The 22,456-nt window shown below is 40.9% G+C and overlaps 1 protein-coding gene and 1 non-coding gene across 6 annotated transcripts in view; both read left to right on the top strand.

Moving 5' to 3' along the window:
• The window catches only part of CFAP91 (cilia and flagella associated protein 91), a 145,797-nt gene that overhangs the window by 108,114 nt on the left and 15,227 nt on the right, over window positions 1-22,456 (top strand). For all 5 annotated transcript variants that reach the window (XM_036849510.1, XM_036849513.1, XM_036849512.1 and 2 more), the window contains one exon: window positions 8,820-8,972. In XM_036849510.1, coding sequence (XP_036705405.1) covers window positions 8,820-8,971 — 152 coding nt within the window. In that variant the 3' untranslated portion in view covers window position 8,972. The remainder of the gene's footprint in view (window positions 1-8,819; window positions 8,973-22,456) is intronic.
• LOC118895051 lies at window positions 9,094-9,224 on the top strand. Its single transcript, XR_005019828.1, has one exon. It is a non-coding gene; the product is annotated as a small nucleolar RNA SNORA31 (small nucleolar RNA).

Below are 22,456 nucleotides of genomic sequence, written 5' to 3'. Positions count from 1 at the left end.
AATTATCGATATGTATGTTCCTATGACCATTTTCTTAATTGTTTTGGGTTTGTTTTTGTAGGTCCTTTTCTTCTCTTGTGTTTCCCACTTAGAGAAGTTCCTTTAGCATTTGTTGTTGAGCTGGTTTGGTGGTGCTGAATTCTCTTCGCTTTTGCTTGTCTGTAAAGCTTTTGATATCTCCATCAAATCTAAATGAGATCCTTGCCGGGTAGAGTAATCTTGGTTGTAGGTTCTTCCCTTTCATCACTTTAAGTATATCATGCCACTCCCTTCTGGCTTGCAGAGTTTCTGCTGAGAAATCAGCTGTTAACCTTATGGGAGTTCCCTTGTATGTTATTTGTCGTTTTTCCCTTGCTGCTTTCAATAATTTTTCTTTGTCTTTAATTTTTGCCACTTTGATTACTATGTGTCTTGGCGTGTTTCTCCTTGGGTTTATTCTGTATAGGACTCTCTGCGCTTCCTGGACTTGGGTGGCTATTTTCTTTCCCATGTTAGGGAAGTTTTCGACTATAATCTCTTCAAATATTTTCTCTGGTCCTTTCTCTCTCTGTTCTCCTTCTGGGACCCCTATAATGCGAATGTTGTTGCATTTAATGTTGTTCCAGCGGTCTCTTAGGCTGTCTTCATTTCTTTTCATTCTTTTTTCTTTATTCTGTTCTGCAGCAGTGAATTCCACCATTCTGTCTTCCAGGTCACTTATCCGTTCTTTTGCCTCAGTTATTCTGCTACTGATTCCGTCTAGTGTAGTTTTCATTTCAGTTATTGTATTGGTCATCTCTGTTTGTTTGTTCTTTAATTTTTCTAGGTCTTTGTTAATCATTTCTTGCATCTTCTCAATCTTTGCCTCCATTCTTATTCCGAGGTCCTGGATCATCTTCACTATCATTATTCTGAATTCTTTTTCTGGAAGGTTGCCTATCTCCACTTCATTTAGTTGTTTTTCTGGGGTTTTTTCTTGTTCCTTCATCTGGTATATAGCCCTCTGCCTTTTCATCTTGTCTATCTTTCTGTAACTGTGGTTTTTGTTCCACAGGCTGCAGGATTGTAGTTTTTCTTGCTTCTGCTGTCTGCCCTCTGGTGGTTGAGGCTATCTAAGAGGCTTGATGGGAGGCTCTGGTGGTGGGTAGAGCTGACTGTTGCTGTGGCGGTCAGAGCTCCGTAAAACTTTAATCCACTTGACTGTTGATGGGTGGGGCTGGGGTTCCCTCCCTGTTGGTCGTTTTGCCTGAGGCAACCCAACACTGGAGCCTACCTGGGCTCTTTGGTGGGGTTAATGGCAGACTCTGGGAGGGCTCACGCCAAGGATCACTTCCCAGAACCTCCGCTGCCAGTGTCCTTGTCCCCACGGTGAAACAGAGCCACCCCCCGCCTCTGCAGGAGACCCCCCAACACCAGCAGGTAGGTCTGGTTCAGTCTCCCCCGGGATCACTGCTCCTTCCCCTGGGTCCCGATGCGCACACTACTTTGTGTGTGCCCTCCAAGAGTGGGGTCTCTGTTTCCCCCAGTCCTGTCGAAGTCCTGCAATCAATTCCCACTAGTCTTCAAAGTCTGATTCTCTAGGAATTCCTCCTCCCATTGCCGGACCCCCAGGTTGGGAAGCCTGACGTGGGGCTCAGAACCTTCACTCCAGTGAGTGGACTTCTGTGGTATAAGTGTTCGCCAGTCTGTGAGTCACCCACCCAGCAGTTATGGGATTTGATTTTACTCTGATTGCGCCCCTCCTACCGTCTCACTGTGGCTTCTCCTCTGTCCTTGGACGTGCGGTATCCTCCTTGGTGAAGTCCAGTGTCTTCCTGTCGATGATTGTCCAGCAGACAGTTGTGATTCTGGTGCTCTTGCAAGAGGGAGTGAGAGCACGTCCTTCTACTCCGCCATCTTGGTTAATCCTCTCTATCTCTGGGCTTTCTATCCTGTTCCATTGATCTATATTTCTGTTTTTGTGCCAGTACCATATTGTCTTGATGACTGTAGTTTTGTAGTATAGTCTGAAGTTGGGGAGCCTGATTCCTCCAGCTTTGTTTTTCATTCTCAGGATTGCTTTGGCTATTCAGGGTCTTTTGTGTTTCCATACAAATTGTAAAATTTTTTTGTTCTAATTCTGTGAAAAATGCCATTGGTAATTTGATAGGGATTGCATTGAATCTGTAGATTGCTTTGGGTAGTATAGCCATTTTCACAATATTGATTCTTCCAATCCAAGAACATGGTATAACTTTGCATCTGTTTGTGTCATCTTTGATTTTTTTCATCAGTGTTTTATAGTTTTCTGTGTACAGGTCTTTTGCTTCCTTAGGTAGGTTTATTCCTAGGTATTTTATTCTTTTTGTTGCAGTGGTAAATGGGATTGTTTCCTTAATTTCTTTTTCTGATCATTTGTTGTTAGTGTATAGGAATGCAAGAGATTTCTGTGTATTAGTTTTGTATCCTGTAACTTTACCAAATTCATCGATTAGCTCTAGTAGTTTTCTGGTGGCATCTTTAGGAGTTTTTAGGTATATTATCATGTCATCTGCAAACAGTGACAGTTTTACTTTTTCTTTTCCAATTTGTATTGCTTTTCTTTTTTTTCTCTGATGGCCATGGCTAGAACTTCCAAAACTATGTTGAATAATAGTGGTAAGAGTGGACATCTTTGTCTTTTTCCTCATTTTAGAGGAAATGCTTTCAGTTTTTCACCATTGAGAATGTTTGCTGTGGGTTTGTCATATATGGCCTTTATTATGTTGAGCTAGGTTCCCTCTATGCCCATTTTCTGGAGTTTTTATCGTAAATGGTGTTGAATTTTGTCAAAAGCTTTTTCTGCATCTATTGAGATGATCATATGGTTTTTATTCTTTAATTTGTTAATATGGTGTATCACACTGATTGATTTGCATAATATTGAAGAATCCTTGTTTCCCTGGGATAAATGCCACTTGATTATTGTGTATGATCCTTTTAATGTGTTGTTGGATTCTGATTGCTAGTATTTTGTTGAGGATTTTTGCATCTATGTTCATCAGTGATATTGGTCTGTAATTTTATTTTTTGTGTGTGATATCTTTGTCTGGTTTTGGTATCAGGGTGATGGTGGCCTTGTAGAATAATCTTGGGAGTGTTTCTCCCTCTGCAATTTTTTGGAAGAGTTTGAGAAGGATAGGTGTTAGCTCTTCTCTAAATGTTTGATAGAATTCACCTGTGAAGCCATCTGGTCCTGGACTTTTGTTTCTTGGAAGATTTTTAATTACATTTTCAATTTCATTACTTGTGATTGGTCTGTTTATATTTTCTATTTCTTCCTGGTTCAGTATTGGAAGGTTATACCTTTCTAAGAATTTGTCCATTTCTTCCAGGTTGTCCATTTTATTGCCATATAGTTGCTTCCCTTTCTCATTTCTGATGTTATTTACTTGGGCCCTTTCTTTTTTTCTTGATGAGTTGCATAAAGGATTTATCAATTTTGTTTATCTTTTCAAAGAAACAGCTCTTAGTTTCATTAATCTTTTCTACTTTTTTAGAAATAGGCTCTATTTTATTTATTTCTGCATGGATCTTTATGATTTCTTTCCTTCTACTAACTTTTGTTTGTTCTTCTTTTTCTAGTTGCTTTAGGTGTAAGGTTAGGTTCTTTATTTGAGACTTTTCTTTCCTGAAGTAGGCCTGTATCACTATAAACTTTCCTCTTAGAGCTGCTTTTGCTGCATCCCAGAGATTTCAGATCACTGCATTTTTTATTTCATTTGTCTCCATGTATTTTTTTAAAATTTCTTCTTTGATTTCTTCAGTGATCCCTTCAGTGATCCATTGGTTGTTTAGTGGCATAGTGTTTGGCCTCCACATGTTTTTTTTGCTGTTTTTTCTTGTAGTTGGTTTCGAGTCTCATAGAGCTGTGATCAGAAAAGATGCTTGATAAGATTTCAGTTTTCTTAAATTTACTGAGACTTGTTTTGTGGCCTAGCATGTAATTTATCCTGGAGAATGTTTCATGTGCACTTGCAAAGAATGTGTATTCTGCTGCTTTTGGAATACGTGTTCTATATAAATATCTATTTAGTCCATCTGGTCTAGTGTGACGTTTAGGCCAGTGTTTCCTTATTAATTTTCTGTGTGGATGATCTGTCCATTGATGTAAGTAGGGTGTTAAAGTCCCTAGTACAGTAAGTCCCCTACATACAAACGAGTTCCATTCCGAGAGCACATTCGTAAGTCCAGTTTGTTCTTAAGTCCGACAAAGTTAGCCTAGGTACCCAACTAACATGATCAGCTATATAGTACTGTACTGTAATAGGTTTATAATACTTGTCACACAAATAATACATAAAAAACACAAAAAATATAGAAAACATTTTTAATCTTACAGTACAGTACTTCAAAAAGTATAGTAGAACAGTGCAACAGTTGGCACACGGGCATTTTCGCATCTTTGGAAGTTCGCAACTTGAAGGTTCACATGTAGGGGACTTACTGTATTGGAAACCTGGATGGAGTCAAAAGAGAGAGCAAAGATTAAAATGTCTGTGGGTTTTCTATAAGTATGTAAATTTCTAGATGAAGAGAAAACTATTCTTGCAGAAAATCTGTTTGTATTTCGTTGCAGAGAAATTTCTGAATAATTTCATTCCTCAGTAGGGATTGCCTGTTTTCAATGCCTGTGACAGAGGGACCCATATTATAGGTCTTGCTGTAAAATAAATTAGTAAATTCTTTACCACACACACACAAAGTTCCTAGTATTATGTGCTACTGTTGATTTTCTCCCTTTATGTCTGTTAATATATGTTTAAGTGTTCCTATGTTGGGTGCATATATATTTAGAACTGTTATGTTTTCTTCTTGGATTAATCCCTTGATTATTATGTAATGTCTCCTTCTTTGGCTCTTCTAACAGTCTTTGTTTTAATGTCTATTTTGTCTGATATAAGTATTGCACCCCTGCTTCCTGTTGATTTCTTTGTGCATGTAATACCTTTTTCCATCCTCTCACTTTCAGTCTGTGTGTGTCTTTAGATCTCAACTGAGTCTCTTGTAGGCAGTATATATATGGCTCTTATTTTTGTATACATTCAGTCACTGTATGTCTTTTGATTAGAGAATTTAGTCCATTTACATTTAAAGTAATTATGGACAGGTAGGTATTGCCATTTTTTAATTGCTTTGGGGTTGTTTTTTGTAATTTTTTTGTTCCTTTCTTCTTTCCTTCTCTTCCGTTGTGATTTGATGATTGTTTTCAGTGTTGTTTGGCTTCCTGTCTCTTTTTTTGTGTGTATCTATTATAGATTTTTGGTTTATGGTTACCATTAGGTTTATACATAGATGTAGATAGGTCTATCTGTATCTATATATGATTATTTTAAGTGCTTATCTCTTAATTTCTAACACATTTTAACAACTCTGCATTTTTACTCCCCTCCCTTCACAATTACTGTTTTTGTCATCATATTTTATATCTAGTTTTGTGCATCCCTTAACTGCTTATTGTGGATATAGGTGATTTTACTACTTTTGTCTTTTAACCCTCCTACTAGCTTTGTATGTGGTTGATTTACTACCTTAACTATATACTTACCTTTACCAATGAGCTTTTTCTTTTCATAATTTTCATGTTTCTAGTTGTGGCCTTTTCTTTTTCACTTAGAGAATTCCCTTTAACATTTCTTGTAAAGCTGATTTGGTGGTACTGAACTCTTTTAGCTTTTGCCTGTCTGTAAAACTTTTGATCTCTCCATCAAATCTGAATGAAAGACTTGCCAAGTAGAGTATTCTTGGTTGTAGGTTTTCCCTTTCATCACTTCAGCTCTATCTTGCCACACTTTTCTGACCTGCAGAGTTTCTGCTGAAAAGTCATCTGATAGCCTTATGGGAGTTCCCTAGTACATAACTTGTTGCTTTTCCCTTGCTACTTTTAATAATATCCCTTTATCATCTTTGATTTTTGCCATTTTAATTACAGAGTGTTTTGGTGTGGTCCTCTTTGGGTTGATCATGTTTGGGACTCTCCGTGCTTGCTAGACTTGCATGTTTGTTTCATTTCACAGGTTAGGGAAGTTTGCAGCTGTTTTGTCTTCAAATATGTTCTCCGTCCCTTTCTCTTGTCTTCTCCTTCTGGGACCCCTGTAATGTAAATGTTAGTATGTGTGATGTTTTCCCAGAGGTCTCTTTAACTGTCCTCATTTCTTTTTATTCTTTTTTTCTATTCAGCTTGAATGATTTCCACTACTCTGTCTTACAGCTTGCTGATCCATTCCTCTGTATTACTTAATCTACTGTTGATTCCTTCTAGTGTATTTTTCATTTCAGTTATTATATTTTCATCTATTTGGTTCTTTATATTTTCTAACTCTTTGTTAAAAACTTCTAACCTCTCACTCTGTTCATCCGTTCTTCTCTAGAGTTCCTTTTTTTGTTGCTGTTCTGCCTTATTTTTTTATTGAAGAATAGTTGATTTACAATGTTGTGTTACTTTCTGCTGTACAGCAAAATGATTCAGTTATACATATATATACATTCTCTTTTTACATTCTTTTCCATTATGGTTTATCACAGGATATTGAATATAGTTCCCTATGCTTTACAGTAGGACCTTGTTGTTTATCCATTCCATGTCTGGTGAGTGGGGCCAGATTCTGGGGAGGCTGGCTGAGGGGCCCAAAGTGTCTCAGAGCTGGTATTGGCCTGCTGGTGGGTGGGGCTGGGGCCCAGCAAGTCTGGGGTTGGTGCCAGCCTACTGATGGGTTGAGCCAGGTCCCAAGGTCTCTTGCTGCAGGCCCTGGGGGTCCCAGTTCTAGTGCTTGTGCGCTCTGGTGGACAGGGCCATGTCCATGAGTGGCTGTGGGCTCAGGGTGTTTTAAGGCAACCTGCCCACTGGTGGGTGGGGCGGTGTCCCTGCCCAGCTAGTCCCTTGGCCTGAGGCATTCCAGTACCAGTGCCTACAGGCTGGTGGGTGTGGGCAGTACTGGGTCCTGAGGCTGATGAGCTAGCTAGAGGGAGGTTTACAAAATGGTGCTCACCAGCACCAGTGTCCATGTGGTAGAACAAGCTCCCCAAAATGGTTACCATGAGTGTCTGTGTCCCCAGGGTGAGGTCCAGTTGCCTCCTATCACCCCAGGAAACTTGCCAAGATCCGTGGGTGGGTCTGACCCAGGGTCCTTTCAAATTACTGCTTCTGCCCCAGGTGCCACAGTGTATAAGATTTTGTGTGTACCTTTTAAGAGTGGAGTCTCTATTTCCCACAGCCCACAGGGTCTCCTGAAAGAAAGCCCCACTAGCCTTCAAAGCCAAATATTGTGGGTACTCCTCATCTTTCCAGTGCAGGACCCCTGGGCTGTGGAGCCCAATGTGGGGCTCAGACCCCTCACTCCTTGGGGAGAACCTCTGCAATTCTAGTTATTTTCCTGTTTGTAGGTTGCCTACCAGGGGTATGGCTCTTGACTATACCACACAACTCCACCCATCCTACCCATCTTATTGAGGTTCTTTCTTTATATCTTTAGTTGTAGAGGTCTTTTCTGGTAGGTTCTGGTCTTTCTCATCAATAGTTTCTCTGTAAATAGTGATTTTGGTGTGCCCATGAGAGGAGGTGAGCTCAGAGTCTTCCTAATCCACCAACTCTCATTTTTCTAAAAGTTCATGGAGGGGAATGACATTGAAGACCTTTATACAGATGAAAATGATAGTAACTACCAAGGTTTAAATGCATACTAAGTTCCAGACAATGTACTAAGCATTTTTAGAAATACCTTATTTAAATTTCTTACAACATCTATAGATGTGTTCTCATATTTCAGTTACGGAAATTAGTGCTTAGAGACATTATACAGTTTGCAGATTGTACCATGGTCTGTGTGGCTCCAAAGTCCCCATTCTTTCAACCATACTGCTCTGAAGTGTTGTAAGTTGCTATGTGATTTACCCTATATAAACTAGCTGACACCTCAATAGCACAGAATCCACAGTACTGCTTATTATGCTTTACTAGCTGTATGACTAGGCAAATTACCTAATCTCTCTGTGTCTCAGTTGCCGTGTCGGAAAATGGGGATATTAATAATACTCTCTTTTAGGGTTGTGGGTGGCTTAAATGAGTAAGTATATGCCAACTGCTTAAAACAGTGCCTGGCACAGAGTAAGGACAAATGCTAACTGCTGTCATCATCATCATCATCATCACAATTACCTCTTTCTTTCCAAGGCAAACGGGATGCTTAATGTACTAAGTCTTGGTAATAAATATTCTTAGAATGTGGAACTAGGACCAACTTTTAAAGCCAGGAGCTCAGAAACTCATCACTCAACAAGTACCCTTCATATTAGGGACTAAGGCTCAAAGAGACGTATGAAACAAGGTCTTTACCTTTATGTCAGTCATTTACAATCTAGGTAAACAAAATGTAACTCACATGAAGTACTTCAGTGCTCAATAGGTTTGTACAAACTCAAGTGTGGTCATGGTAAATGTGGGCTGACTCAGTCAAAGGAGACTTCCTGGAGGAGCTGGGACTTGGGCTGGGCTTTGCAGAAGGGCAGGATTTAGAGTGCAGGCATTCCAGGTGAGGGAAGCTGCTAAGCAGTAGAATGGAGGCAAACCTGGTGGGGAGGAGCAGGACTGGACTGAGCAGAGAGCGGAACAGGGGGAGCAGCAATAGTAAGATTTGGGTTGAGTTACCCTTGGAATGTATCCTTCCAAAACAGACAGCAGGTAATTTTTCTTTAATCCAGTCAGGCTTAAGTAAGAGAATATGTGGTTTGCAAAGTTACCATTTCTGTCACTACTCTCTTGAGAATCTTTGGGAATGATATGTTCCAACTTGCAGAGTAATAAGTCTTCTGTCCCTTTGGCACAGTGAGGAATGCACAACAGAAGCACATCCTCGCAGCCCATCAGGTCATCCACAGGCACACGGAAGACATGCTCGAGAAGCATTCTGTTGAGCAACAGCAAGCATCAGACACTGAGCTACTTGAGGGAGAAACTGAAAATGAGCAAAACAGCTAAGGTGAGTATGATCTTTCAACTGGAAGTAGAGAGGAGGACAAGCAGCACCATTCAGCTCTGTGCTGTACTCTAACAATCCTAACACGGAAAATGAGGCATTCCCATTTAAACTGGTGCATGTCATGCATCTATTTGACAGGCCTGAAGCAGTTACTGTCTGCTAAGGTTTCCACTACAGATGCAAGAAAAAAGTGTCCTCGTGCTTTCTGTCTGTCTGATTATGGCAGCCCAGATTGAATGGGGGAATACAGGGGGAAAAATTAGTGCATTTCTATGGAATCTGCTATTGAAAGTGTTAGAGAACAGAGTTGATATGACAGCAGTTGTACTCTTGTGACCAGAAAACGGGACTCAAAATTACTTTTATAGGTTCTTTTAGCATATGACTGTATGCCATCACAGATAAAGCTACAAAATGTGTCAGTGTTATTAAAAAAAAAAAAAGCTTGTTCTTAGGGAGTACCTTGTCTAACTCCACATCATCACACTGTTCTAGCTATAAACATGGCATGAGGTACAGCCTGCCCAATTCTAGCCCTGATGCCCTCTGCAGTATCAACCAGGGGCCTGGTCTTAGGTGCAACTAAACATTCATACTCACAAGACTAACATAGGCCATATTTGGTATGATTTGAGTATCGATCTACTCAGAAAGACAGATATAATACAGGACCCACAGCTTCTAGCAGGGCAGCATTAGGTGTTTGTTTCTCTTCCTGTGGGAGCTCTCACTGAATCCACACAGAAGACCACATAGCTGTTTCCTTTAGCCCCCAGGTTACAAAGCTCAGGTGCAAGGAAAAGAGACCAAATGCATTGGGTGGGTGCAGGAGCTGCCCTGGTTTACATGCTCCTGGACCAGTATCTCTTGTAATAATTCCATCAGCATAGTTTCCAGGGTCCCCCCCAATGAATTTGCCCAGTTACAAAAGTCAGCACACTCAGGAAACCTCAAAGTTACAGTTTCCTGTTAGGTATTAATAACTTATTTATAATTCCTCCAAGTCAGATGCTAGTTCCAATCAGGGGTCGTTTTCACCTTAAGAAGTAGTGCTGCTTAGTAACACAGTTGACACATACCACCTTATCACATTACTGGAAAACAGAGCTAGAGGGTCAGTTCAAAGTAAAATTCTCATGAGAAGGGGAAACGGAGTGAACCTTTTGCCTCTACCTTCTCCCTTAACCCTCCCATGGTAGAGGCACATCATCTGCTATTTTGGCCTTGAGGGTGTGCTCTCAGGTTAGGGAAGGCACTAAGGCTTTATGGGGAAATTTGCACCTGGCACTGAGAAGGTTTGGGTGTTGGTAGCTCTACCTCTAACTAACTATATAATCTTATACAAATAATTCGCTTCACTTGAGGTTTACCCATGAACATGTGACCAAGAGACCTTCTGCAGGGAAATCTATTGGGACCTTAAGTCTCAGAGGCACATGGAAGGAAGTTTCAGATGAGGGGGCAGTTAAGAAAGAGAGTAGAGGGAAAACTGATAAAGAATTCTTAAATACCAAACTATGGCTGAAAATTACAGCAGAAAATCCTTTGTTTTTTATTAATAATGAAATAACCTCTGAAATCACTGAAGATATAAGCCATGTATTTACATATAATGTTATATACTATCTATCTATATAACATAAATTCAAGGATCAAAGCATTTTGCCTATCTATCTTATTATTGTCAAAAACCAGCCTTAGAAATGCAGTTCCTCTGTCAGGTCCCTTGGGTCTCTCCCTATCATCTGGTTGATGTTGGAGAGTGAGTGAAGGAAGCTGAGAGTATGCACTGGGAAGACCTCAGGTGCATGGCATTGCTAGCCAATTCTCCATGCAGCTGAAGAATTGAGTGCCTTGGTCCTGAAACAGTGATCTGGACAGCATATCACAGCATTCTCTGGACATATAAACAGACCCAGCTTTCTGGTGGAATATAGGAGATGATGGGGGCTAACTTAAGGCAATAGTAAAAATTATAACAATGAGCCTAGACACACAGCTGAGACAAGATGGCAGAGTAGAAGGACATGAGTTCACCTCTTCTTATGGAAACACTGAAGTCACAACTAACTAACTGCTGAACAACAATTGACAAAAGAACACTGGAACTTACCAAAAAAGATACCCTACATCCAAAGACAAAGAAAAAGCCACAACGAGATGGTAGGAGGACCATGATAAAGTCAAATCCCATACATGCCAGGTGGGTGACCCACAAACTGGAAAATAAGTTTACCACACAAGTTCACCTACAGGAATGAAGGTTCTGAGCCCCATGTCAGGCTCCCCAGCCTGGGGGTCTGGCAATGGGTGGAGGAGCCCCCAGAGAATCTGGCTTTGAAGGCCATCATTGGTTTGATCACAGGAATTCCACGGGACTGGGGGAAACAAACTCCACTCTTGGAGGGTGCACACAGCGTCTCGTGTGCACCAGGGAGAAAAGCAGTAACCTCATAAGAGACTGGGTAGTTTTACCTGCTAGTATTGGAGGGTCTTCTGTGGAGGCGGGCACCTGTGGCTCACTGCAGGGACAAAAACACTGGCGGCAATAGTTCTGGGGAGTACTCATTTGCGTGAGCCCTCCTGGAGGCCACCATTTTCTCACCAAGACCTGGCCCCACCCAACAGCCTGTAGGCTCCAGTGCTGGGACACCTCAGGCCAAACAACCAACAGGGTGGGAACACAGCCCCACCCATCAGCAGACAGGCTGCTTAAAGTCTTCCTGAGCACACAGCTGCCTGATAAACACACCCCTTGACATGGCCCTGCCCATCAGAGGGACAAGAGCCAGCTCCACCCACCACTGGGCAGAAACCAGTCCCTCCCACCAAGAAGCCTACACAAGCCTCTTAGCCTCATCCACCAGGGGGCAGGCAGCAGAAGCAAGAAGAACTACAACCCTGCAGCCTGCAGAACAGAAACCGCAATTACAGAAAGTTAGACAAAATGAGACAGTAGAGGAATATGTCCCAGATGAAGGAACAAGGTAAAACTCCAGAAGAACAACTAAGTGAAGGGGAGATAGGCAGTCTACCTGAAAAAGAATTCAGAGTAATGATAGTAAAGATGATCCAAGATCTCAGAAAAAGAATGGAGGCACAGATTGAGAAGATACAAGAAGTGTTCAACAAAGAGCTAGAAGCTTTAAAGAACAAACAGAGATGAACAATACAATAACTGAAATGAAAGATACATGAGAAGGAATCAATAACAGAATAACTGAGGCAGAAGAACAGATAAGTGAGCTGGAAGAAAGAATGGTGGAAATCACTGCTGTGGAACAGAATAAAGAAAAAAGAATGAGAAGAAATTAGGACAGTATAAGAGACCTCTGGGACAACATTAAACATACCAACATACTTGCTTTATAGGGGTCCCAGAAGGAGAAGAGAGAGAAAGGACCTGAGAAAATATTTGAAGAGATAATAGCTGAAAACTTCCCTAACATGGGAAAGGAAACAGTCACCCAAGTCCAGGAAGTGCAGAGAGTCCCAGGCAAAATAAACCCAAGAAGGGATACACCAAGATACACAGTGATGAAATTGACCAAAATTAAAGACAAAAAATCTTAAAAGCAACAAACAACATACAAGGAAATTCCCATAAGGTTATCAGCTGATTTCTCAGCAGAAACTCTGCAGGCCAGAGGGGAGTCACATGATATATTTAAAGTGATGAAAAGGAAGAACCAATAACCAATAAGCTACCCAGCAAGGCTCTCAGATTTGACAGAGAAATCAAAAGCTCTACAGACAAGCAAAAGCTAAGAGAATTCAGTACCACCAGACCAGCGTTGCAACAAATGCTGAAGGAAATTTTCTAGGTGGAAAGGAAAAGGCCACAATTAGAAACAAGAAAATTATGAATGGAAAAACTCACTGGTAAAGGCAAACATATGGTAAAGGTAGGAAATCATCTACACACAAATAGGATATCAAAACCAGCAATCGTGAGAAAAGGAGAGCACAAATGCAGGCTATTGGAAATGCATTTGAAATTAAAAAACCAGCAACTCAAAACAATTTTGTTTATATATAGACAGCTGTATCAAAACATCATGGGAACGGCAAACCAAAAATCTACAATAGATAAACACACAAAAAAGAAAAGAAATCCAAACACAACACTAAAGTCAGTCATCAAATCACAAGAGAAGGGAACAAAAGAGGAAGGGAAGAAAAAAGACCTACAAAAACAAATCCAAAACAATTAACAAAATGGCAATAAGAAAATACATATCAATATTTACCTTAAAAATAAATGGATTATATGCCACAACCAAAAGACACAGGCTGGCTGAATGGTTACAAAAACAAGACCCATATATATGCTGTCTACAAAAGACCCATTTCAGATTTAGGGACACATACAGACTGAAAGTAAGGGAATGGAAAAAGGAATTCCATGTAAATGGAAATCAAAAGAAAGCTGGAGTAGCAATATTCATATCAAACAAAACAGGCTTTAAAATAAAGACTATTAGAAGAGACAAAGAAGGACACTACATAATGATCAAGGGATTAACCCAAGAAGAAGATACAACAATTGTAAATATGTATGGACCCAACATAGGAGGACCTCAATATATAAGGCAAATAGTAACAGCCATTAAAGGAGAAATCCCCCACATAATAATAGTGGGGGACTTTAAAACCCCCCTTTCATCAATGCACAGATCATCCAGAAGGAAAATCAATAAGGAACCACAGGCCTTAAATGACACATTAGACCAGGTGGACTTAATTGATATTTATAGAGCATGCCATTCAAAAGCAGCAGAATACACACATTCTTCTCAAGTGCACATTCTTCTCCAGGATTGATCACATACTGGGCCACAAAGTGAGCCTCAGTAAATTTAAGAAAACTGAAATCATATCAAGCATCTTTTCTGACCACAACACTATGGGATTAGAAATCAACTACAAGAAAAAAAACTATAAAAAACACAAACACATGGAGGCTAAACAGTATGCAATTAAACAACCAATGGATCACTGAAGAAATCAAAGAGGAAATAAAAAATACCTAGAGACAAATGAAAACAAAAGCACAACAACCCAAAACCTATGAAACACTTCAATCCAGAGAGGGCAGCTTTTTTTACAGCACAGATAGAGGACGTCTCCCAGGAGAGTAAAATATCAGTCTCCCTCTCTGGAATGGAATTTACTCTCTTGTACTCCACAGCAAAGATAAGTTTCTCTTTCTCTTTCTCCCTCCCTCTCTCTCTCTCTCTCTCTCCCTCATATGGACAGGAATCTAGTAGCCCTATATAATGTCTGTCTTTCCCACCATGGGGTTCCTTATCCATATTGTACCCCAAAACATGTTCATGTGCCATCTAGCCCTCACCAAATCACCGTTGTGAGAACTGATACTCAAGAAACTGACACACACTATTGCTATAGTTGATGCTATTTCTGTGAGTAGTAAGTGGTCCTTGTTTCTGACTCAAAGAATCTTCTGTACACACACATGTATGCACATACATTAAAAAAAAACCTATGGGATGCAGCAAAAGCAGTTCTAAGAGGGAATTTTATAGCAATACAATCATACCTCAAGAAACAAGAAAAATCTCAAATAAACAACCTAACATACACCTAAAGCAACTAGAGAAAGAAGAACAAACAAAACCCAAAGTTAGTAGAAAGAACGAAATCAAAGATCAGAGCAGAAATAAACGAAATAGAAATGAAGAAAACAATAGAAAAGATCAATGAAACTAAAAGCTGGTTCTTTGAAAAGATAAACAAAATTGATAAACCTTTAACCAGACTCATCAAGAAAAAGAGGGCGAGGGCTCAAATCAATAAAATTAGAAATGAAAAAGGAGAAGTTACAATGGACACCAGAGAAATACACAGGAACATAAGCGACTACTACAGGCAACTATATGCCAACAAAATGGACAACCTAGTAGAAATGGACGAGTTATTAGAAAGATACAATCTCTCAAGACTAAACCAAGAAGAAATAGAAAATATGAACAGGCCAATCACAAGTACTGAAATTGAAACTGTGATTTAAAAACTTGCAACAAACAAAAGTCCACGACTAGATGGCAGGTCACAGGTGAATTCTATCAAACATTTAGAGAAGAGCTAACACCTATCCTTCTCATACTCTTCCAAAATACAGCAGAGGGAGGAACACTCCCAAACTCATTCTATGAGGCCAACATCAACCTGATACCAAAACCAAACAAAGATAACACCAAAAAAAACAGAAAGAAAGAAAGAAAATTTACAGGCCAATATCACAGATGAACATAGATAAAAAAATCCTCAACAAAGTACTAGCAGACAGAATCCAACAACACATTAAAAGGATCATACACCATGATCAAGTGGTATTTATCCAGGGATCAAGGATTCTTTAATATTTGCAAATCAATCAATGTGATACACCATATTAAGAAGTGGAAGAGTAAGATGCAGAGATCACCTTCCTTCCCACAGATACATTAGAAATACATCTACACGTGGAACTGCTCCTACAGAACACCCACTGAACGCTGGCAGAAAACGTCAGACCTCCCAAAAGGCAAGAAACTCCCCCCGTACTTGGGTAGGGCAAAAGAAAAAAGAAATAACAGAGACAAAAGAATAGGGACGGGACCTGCACCAGTGGGAGGGAGCTGTGAAGGAGGAAAGATTTCCACGCACTAGGAAGCCCCTTCGTGGGCGGAGACTGTGGGTGGTGGAGGGGGGAAGCTTCGGAGCCAAGGAGGAGAGCACAGCCACAGGGGTGCAGAGGGCAAAGCAGAGAGACTCCCGCACAGAGGCTCGGCGCCGAGCAGCATTCACCAGCCCAAGAGGCTTGTCTGCTCACCCGCCGGGGCGGGTGGGGGCTGGGAGCTCAGGCTCGGGCTTCGGTCGGATCCCAGGGAGAGGACTGGGGTTGGCGGCGTGAACACAGCCTGAAGGGGTTAATGCACCACAGCTAGCCGGGAGGGAGTCCGGGAAAAAGTCTGCAGCTGCCGAAGAGGCAAGAGACTTTTTCTTCCCTCTTTGTTTCCTGGTGCGCGAGGAGAGAGGAGTCAGAGCGCCGCCTAAATGAACTCCAGAGACGGGCGCAAGCCACAGCTATCAGCGCGGACCCCACAGCAACAGGGGCGCAGAGGGAAAAGCGGAGAGATTTCTGCACAGAGGAGCGGTGCCGAGCAGCACTCACCAGCCCGAGAGGCTTGTCTGCTCACCCGCCTGGGCGGGCGGGGGCTGGGAGCTGAGGCTCGGGCTTCGGTCGGATCCCAGGGAGAGGACTGGGGTTGGCGGCGTGAACACAGCCTGAAGGGGTTAATGCACCACAGCTAGCCGGGAGGGAGTCCGGGAAAAAGTCTGCACCTGCCGAAGAGGCAAGAGACTTTTTCTTGCCTCTTTGTTTCGCGGCGCGCAAGGAGAGGGGATTCAGAGTGCCGCCTAAACGAACTCCAGAGACGGGCGTGAGCCGCGGCAATCAGCGTGGACCCCAGAGACGGGCATGAGACGCTAAGGCTGCTGCTGCCGCCACCAAGAAGCCTGTGTGCAAGCACAGGTCACTCTCCACACCGCCCCTCTCGGGAGCCGGTGCAGCCCGCCACGGCTAGGCTCCTGTGATCCGGGGACAACTTCCCCGGGAGAACGCACGGTGCGCCTCGGGCTGGTGCAACGTCACGCCGGCCTCTGCCGCTGGAGGCTCGCCCCACATCCATATCCCTCCCTCCCCCCGGCCTAAGTGAGCCAGAGCCCCCGAAGCAGCTGCTCCTTTAACCCCGTTCTGTCTGGGCAGGAACAGACGCCCTCAGGCGACCTACACGCAGAGGTGGGTCCAAATCCAAAGCTGAACCCCGGGAGCTGTGCGAACAAAGAAGAGAAAGGGAAATCTCTCCCAGCAGCCTCAAAAGCAGCGGATTAAAACTCCACAAACAACTTGATGTGCCTGCATCTGTCAAATACCTGAAGAGACAACGAATCATCCCAAATTCAGGAGATGGACTTTGGGAGCAGGATATATTAATTTTCCCCCTTTTCCTTTTTTTGTGAGTGTATATGTATATGCTTCTGGGTGAGATTTTGTCTGTATAGCTTTGCTTTATAACAGCTTTATTTTACTTCACTATATTTTATCCTCTTTCTTTCTTTCTATTTTTTCTCCCTTTTACTCTGAGCCATGTGGATGAAAGGCTCTTGGTGCTCCAGCCAGGCATCAGGGCTGTGCCTCTGAGGTGGGAGAGCCAACTTCAGGACACTGGTCCACAAGAGACCTCCCAGCTCTACGTAATACCAAACGGCGAAAATCTCTCAGAGATCTCCATCTCAACATCAAGACCCAGCTTCACTCAACGACCAGCAAGCTACAGTGCTGGACATCCTATGCCAAACAACTAGCAAGACAGGAACACAGCCCCATCCATTAGCAGAGAGGCTGCCTAAAATCATAATAAGGCCACAGACACCCCAAAATACACCACCAGAGGTGGACATGCCCACCAGAAAGACAAGATCCAGTCTCATCCACCAGAACACAGGCACTAGTTCCCTCCACCAGGAAGCCTACACAACCCACTGAACCAACCTTAGCCACTGGGGACAGATACCAAAAACAACGGGAACTACGAACCTGCAGCCTGTGAAAAGGAGACCCCAAACACAGTAAGATAAGCAAAATGAGACGACAGAAAAACACACAGCAGATGAAGGAGCAGGGTCAAAACACACCAGACTTAACAAATGAAGAGGAAATAAGCAGTCTACCTGAAAAAGAATTCAGAATAATGATAGTAAGGATGATCCAAAATCTTGGAAATAGAATAGACAAAATGTAAGAAACATTTAACAAGGACGTAGAAGAAATAAAGAGGAACCAAGCAATGATGAAAAACACAATGAAATTAAAAATACTCTAGATGGGATCAATAGCAGAATAACAGGCAGAAGAACGGATAAGTGACCTGGAAGATAAAATAGTGGAAATAACTACTGCAGAGCAGGATAAAGAAAAAAGAATGAAAATAACTGAGGACAGTCTCAGAGACCTCTGGGACAACATTAAACGCACCAACATTCGAATTATAGGGGTCCCAGAAGAAGAAGAGAAAAAGAAAGGGACTGAGAAAATATTTGAAGAGATTATAGTTGAAAACTTCCCTAATATGGGAAAGGAAATAGTTAATCAAGTCCTGGAAGCACAGAGAGTCCCATACAGAATAAACCCAAGGAGAAACACACCAAGACACATATTAATCAAACTGTCAAAAATTAAATATAAAGAAAACATATTAAAAGCAGCAAGGGAAAAACAACAAATAACACACAAGGGAATCCCCATAAGGTTAACAGCTGATCTTTCAGCAGAAACTGCAAGCCAGAAGGGAGTGGCAGGATATACTTAAAGTGATGAAGGAGAAAAACCTACAACCAAGATTACTCTACCCAGCAAGGAACTCATTCAGATTTGATGGAGAAATTAAAACCTTTACAGACAAGCAAAAGCTGAGAGAGTTCAGCACCACCAAACCAGCTTTACAACAAATGCTAAAGGAACTTCTCTAGGCAAGAAACACAAGAGAAGGAAAACACCTACAATAACAAACCCAAAACATTTAAGAAAATGGGAATAGGAACATACATATCGATAATTACCTTAAATGTAAATGGATTAAATGCTCCCACCAAAAGACACAGACTGGCTGAATGGATACAAAAACAAGACCCATATATATGCTGTCTACAAGAGACCCACTTCAGACCTAGAGAAACATACAGACTGAAAGTGAGGGGATGGAAAAAGATATTCCATGCAAATGGAAATCAAAAGAAAGCTGGAGTAGCAATTCTCATATCAGACAAAATAGACTTTAAAATAAAGACTATTACAAGAGACAAAGAAGGACACTATATAATGATCAAGGGATCGATCCAAGAGGAAGGTATAACAATTGTAAATATCTATGCACCCAACATAGGAGCACCTCAATACATAAGGCAAATACTAACAGCCATAAAAGGGGAAATCGACAGCAACACAATCATAGTAGGGGGCTTTAACACCCCACTTTCACCAATGGACAGATCATCCAAAATGAAAATAAATAAGGAAACACAAGCTTTAAATGATACATTAAACAAGATGGACTTAATTGATATTTATAGGACATTCCACCCAAAAACAACAGAATACACATTTTTCTCAAGTGCTCATGGAACATTCTCCAGGATAGATCATATCTTGGGTCACAAATCAAGCCTTGGTAAATTTAAGAAAATTGAAATCGTATCAAGTATCTTTTCCGACCACAATGCTATGAGACTAGATATCAATTACAGGAAAATATCTGTAAAAAAATACAAACACATGGAGGCTTCACAATACACTACTTAATAACGAAGTGATCACTGAAGAAATCAAAGGGGAAATCAAAAAATACCTAGAAACAAATGACAATGGAGACACGACGACCCAAAACCTATGGGACGCAGCAAAAGCAGTTCTAAGAGGGAAGTTTATAGCAATACAAGCCTACATCAAGAAACAGGAAACATCTCGAATAAACAACCTAACCTTGCACCTGAAGCAATTAGAGAAAGAAGAACAAAAAAACCCCAAAGCTAGCAGAAGGAAAGAAATCATAAAGATCAGGTCAGAAATAAATGAAAAAGAAATGAAGGAAACAATAGCAAAAATCAATGAAACTAAAAGCTGGTTCTTTGAGAAGATAAACAAAATTGATAAACCATTAGCCAGACTCATCAAGAGAAAAAGGGAGAAGACTCAAATCAATAGAATTAGAAACGAAAAAGGAGAAGTAACCACTGACACTGCAGAAATACAAACGATCATGAGAGATTACTACAAGCAACTCTATGCCAATAAAATGGACAACCTGGAAGAAATGGACAGATTCTTAGAAATGCACAACCTGCCGAGACTGAACCAGGAAGAAATAGAAAACATGAACAGACCAATCACAAGCACTGAAATTGAAACTGTGATTAAAAACCTTCCAACAAACAAAAGCCCAGGACCAGATGGCTTCACAGGCGAATTCTATCAAACATTTAGAGAAGAGCTAACACCTATCCTTCTCAAACTCTTCCAAAATATTGCAGAGGGAGGAACACTCCCCAACTCATTCTACAAGGCCACCATCACCCTGATACCAAAACCAGACAAAGATGTCACAAAGAAAGAAAACTACAGGCCAATATCACTGATGAACATAGATGTAAAAATCCTCAACAAAATACTAGCAAACAGAATCCAACAGCACATTAAAAGGATCATACACCATGATCAAGTGGGGTTTATCCCAGGAATGCAAGGATTCTTCAATATACGTAAATCAATCAACGTGATACACCATATTAACAAATTGAAGGAGAAAAACCATATGATCATCTCAATAGATGCAGAGAAAGCTTTCGACAAAATTCAACACCCATTTATGATAAAAGCCCTGCAGAAAGTAGGCATAGAGGGAACTTTCCTCAACATAATAAAGGCCATATATGACAAACCCACAGCCAACATTGTCCTCAATGGTGAAAAACTGAAACCATTTCCACTAAGATCAGGAGCAAGACAAGGTTGCCCACTCTCACCACTATTATTCAACATAGTTTTGGAAGTGTTAGCCACAGCAATCAGAGAAGAAAAAGAAATAAAAGGAATCCAAATCGGAAAAGAAGAAGTAAAGCTGTCACTGTTTGCAGATGACGTGATACTATACATAGAGAATCCTAAAGATGCTACCAGAAAACTACTAGAGCTAATCAATGAATTTGGTAAAGTAGTAGGATACAAAATTAATGCACAGAAATCTCTTGCATTCCTATACACTAATGACGAAAAATCTGAAAGTGAAATTAAGAAAATACTCCCGTTTACCATTGCAACAAAAAGAATAAAATACCTAGGAATAAACCTACCTAAGGAGACAAAAGACCTGTATGCAGAAAATTATAAGACACTGATGAAAGAAATTAAAGATGATACAAATAGATGGAGAGATATACCGTGTTCTTGGATTAGAAGAATCAACATTGTGAAAATGACTCTACTACCCAAAGCAATCTACAGATTCAATGCAATCCCTATCAAACTACCACTGGCATTTTTCACAGAACTAGAACAAAAAATGTCACAATTTGTATGGAAACACAAAAGTCCCCGAATAGCCAAAGCAATCTTGAGAACGAAAAATGGAGCTGGAGGAATCAGGCTCCCTGACTTCAGACTATATTACAAAGCTACAGTAATCAAGAGAGTTTGGTACTGGCACAAAAACAGAAATATAGATCAATGGAACAGGATAGAAAGCCCAGAGATAAACCCATGCACATATGGTCACCTTATCTTTGATAAAGGAGGCAAGCATATACAGTGGAGAAAAGACAGCCTCTTCAATAAGTGTTGCTGGGAAAATTGGACAGATACATGTAAAAGTATGAAATTAGAACACTCCCTGACACCATACACAAAAATAAACTCAAAATGGATTAAAGACCTAAGTGTAAGGCCAGACACTATCAAACTCTTAGAGGAAAACATAGGCAGAACACTCTATGACATAAATCACAGCAAGATTCTTTTTGACCCAGCTCCTAGAGAAATGGAAATAAACACACAAATAAACAAATGGGACCTAATAAAACTTAAAAGCTTTTGCACAGCAAAGGAAACCATAAACAAGACCAAAAGACAACCCTCAGAATGGGAGAAAATATTTGCAAATGAAGCAACTGACAAAGGAGTAATCTCCAAGATTCACAAGCAGCTCATGCAGCTCAATAACAAAAAAACGAACAACCCAATCCAAAAATGGGCAGAAGACCTAAATAGACATTTCTCCAAAGAAGATATACAGATTGCCAACAGACACATGAAAGAATGCTCAACATCATTAATCATTAGAGAAATGCAAATCAAAACTACAATGAGATATCATCTCACACCGGTCAGAATGGCCATCATCAAAAAATCCAGAAACAATAAATGCTGGAGAGGGTGTGGAGGAAAGGGAACACTCTTGCAGTGTTGGTGGGAATGTAAATTGATACAGCCACTATGGAGAACAGTATGGAGGTTCCTTAAAAAACTACAAATAGAACTACCATACGACCCAGCAATCCCACAACTGGGCATATACCCTGAGAAAACCATAGTTCAAAAAGAGTCATGTACCAAAATGTTCATTGCAGCTCTATTTACAATAGCCAGGACATGGAAGCAACCTAAGTGTCCATCATCGGATGAATGGATAAAGAAGATGTGGCACATATATACAATGGAATATTACTCAGCCATAAAAAGAAATGAAATGGAGGTATTTGTAATGAGGTGGATGGAGTTACAGTCTGTCATACAGAGTGAATTAAGTCAGAAAGAGAAAAACAAATACAGTATGCTAACACATATATACGGAATCTAAGGAAAAAAAAAAAAAAGCCATGAAGAACCTAGTGGCAAGACGGGAATAAAGACACAGACCTACTAGAGA

The sequence above is a fragment of the Balaenoptera musculus genome, chromosome 4 (assembly GCF_009873245.2).
Source record: "Balaenoptera musculus isolate JJ_BM4_2016_0621 chromosome 4, mBalMus1.pri.v3, whole genome shotgun sequence".
Lineage (NCBI taxonomy): Eukaryota > Metazoa > Chordata > Mammalia > Artiodactyla > Balaenopteridae > Balaenoptera > Balaenoptera musculus.
Note: the sequence above shows the minus strand (reverse complement) of the source record. Positions and strands in the feature narration are given on the sequence as shown.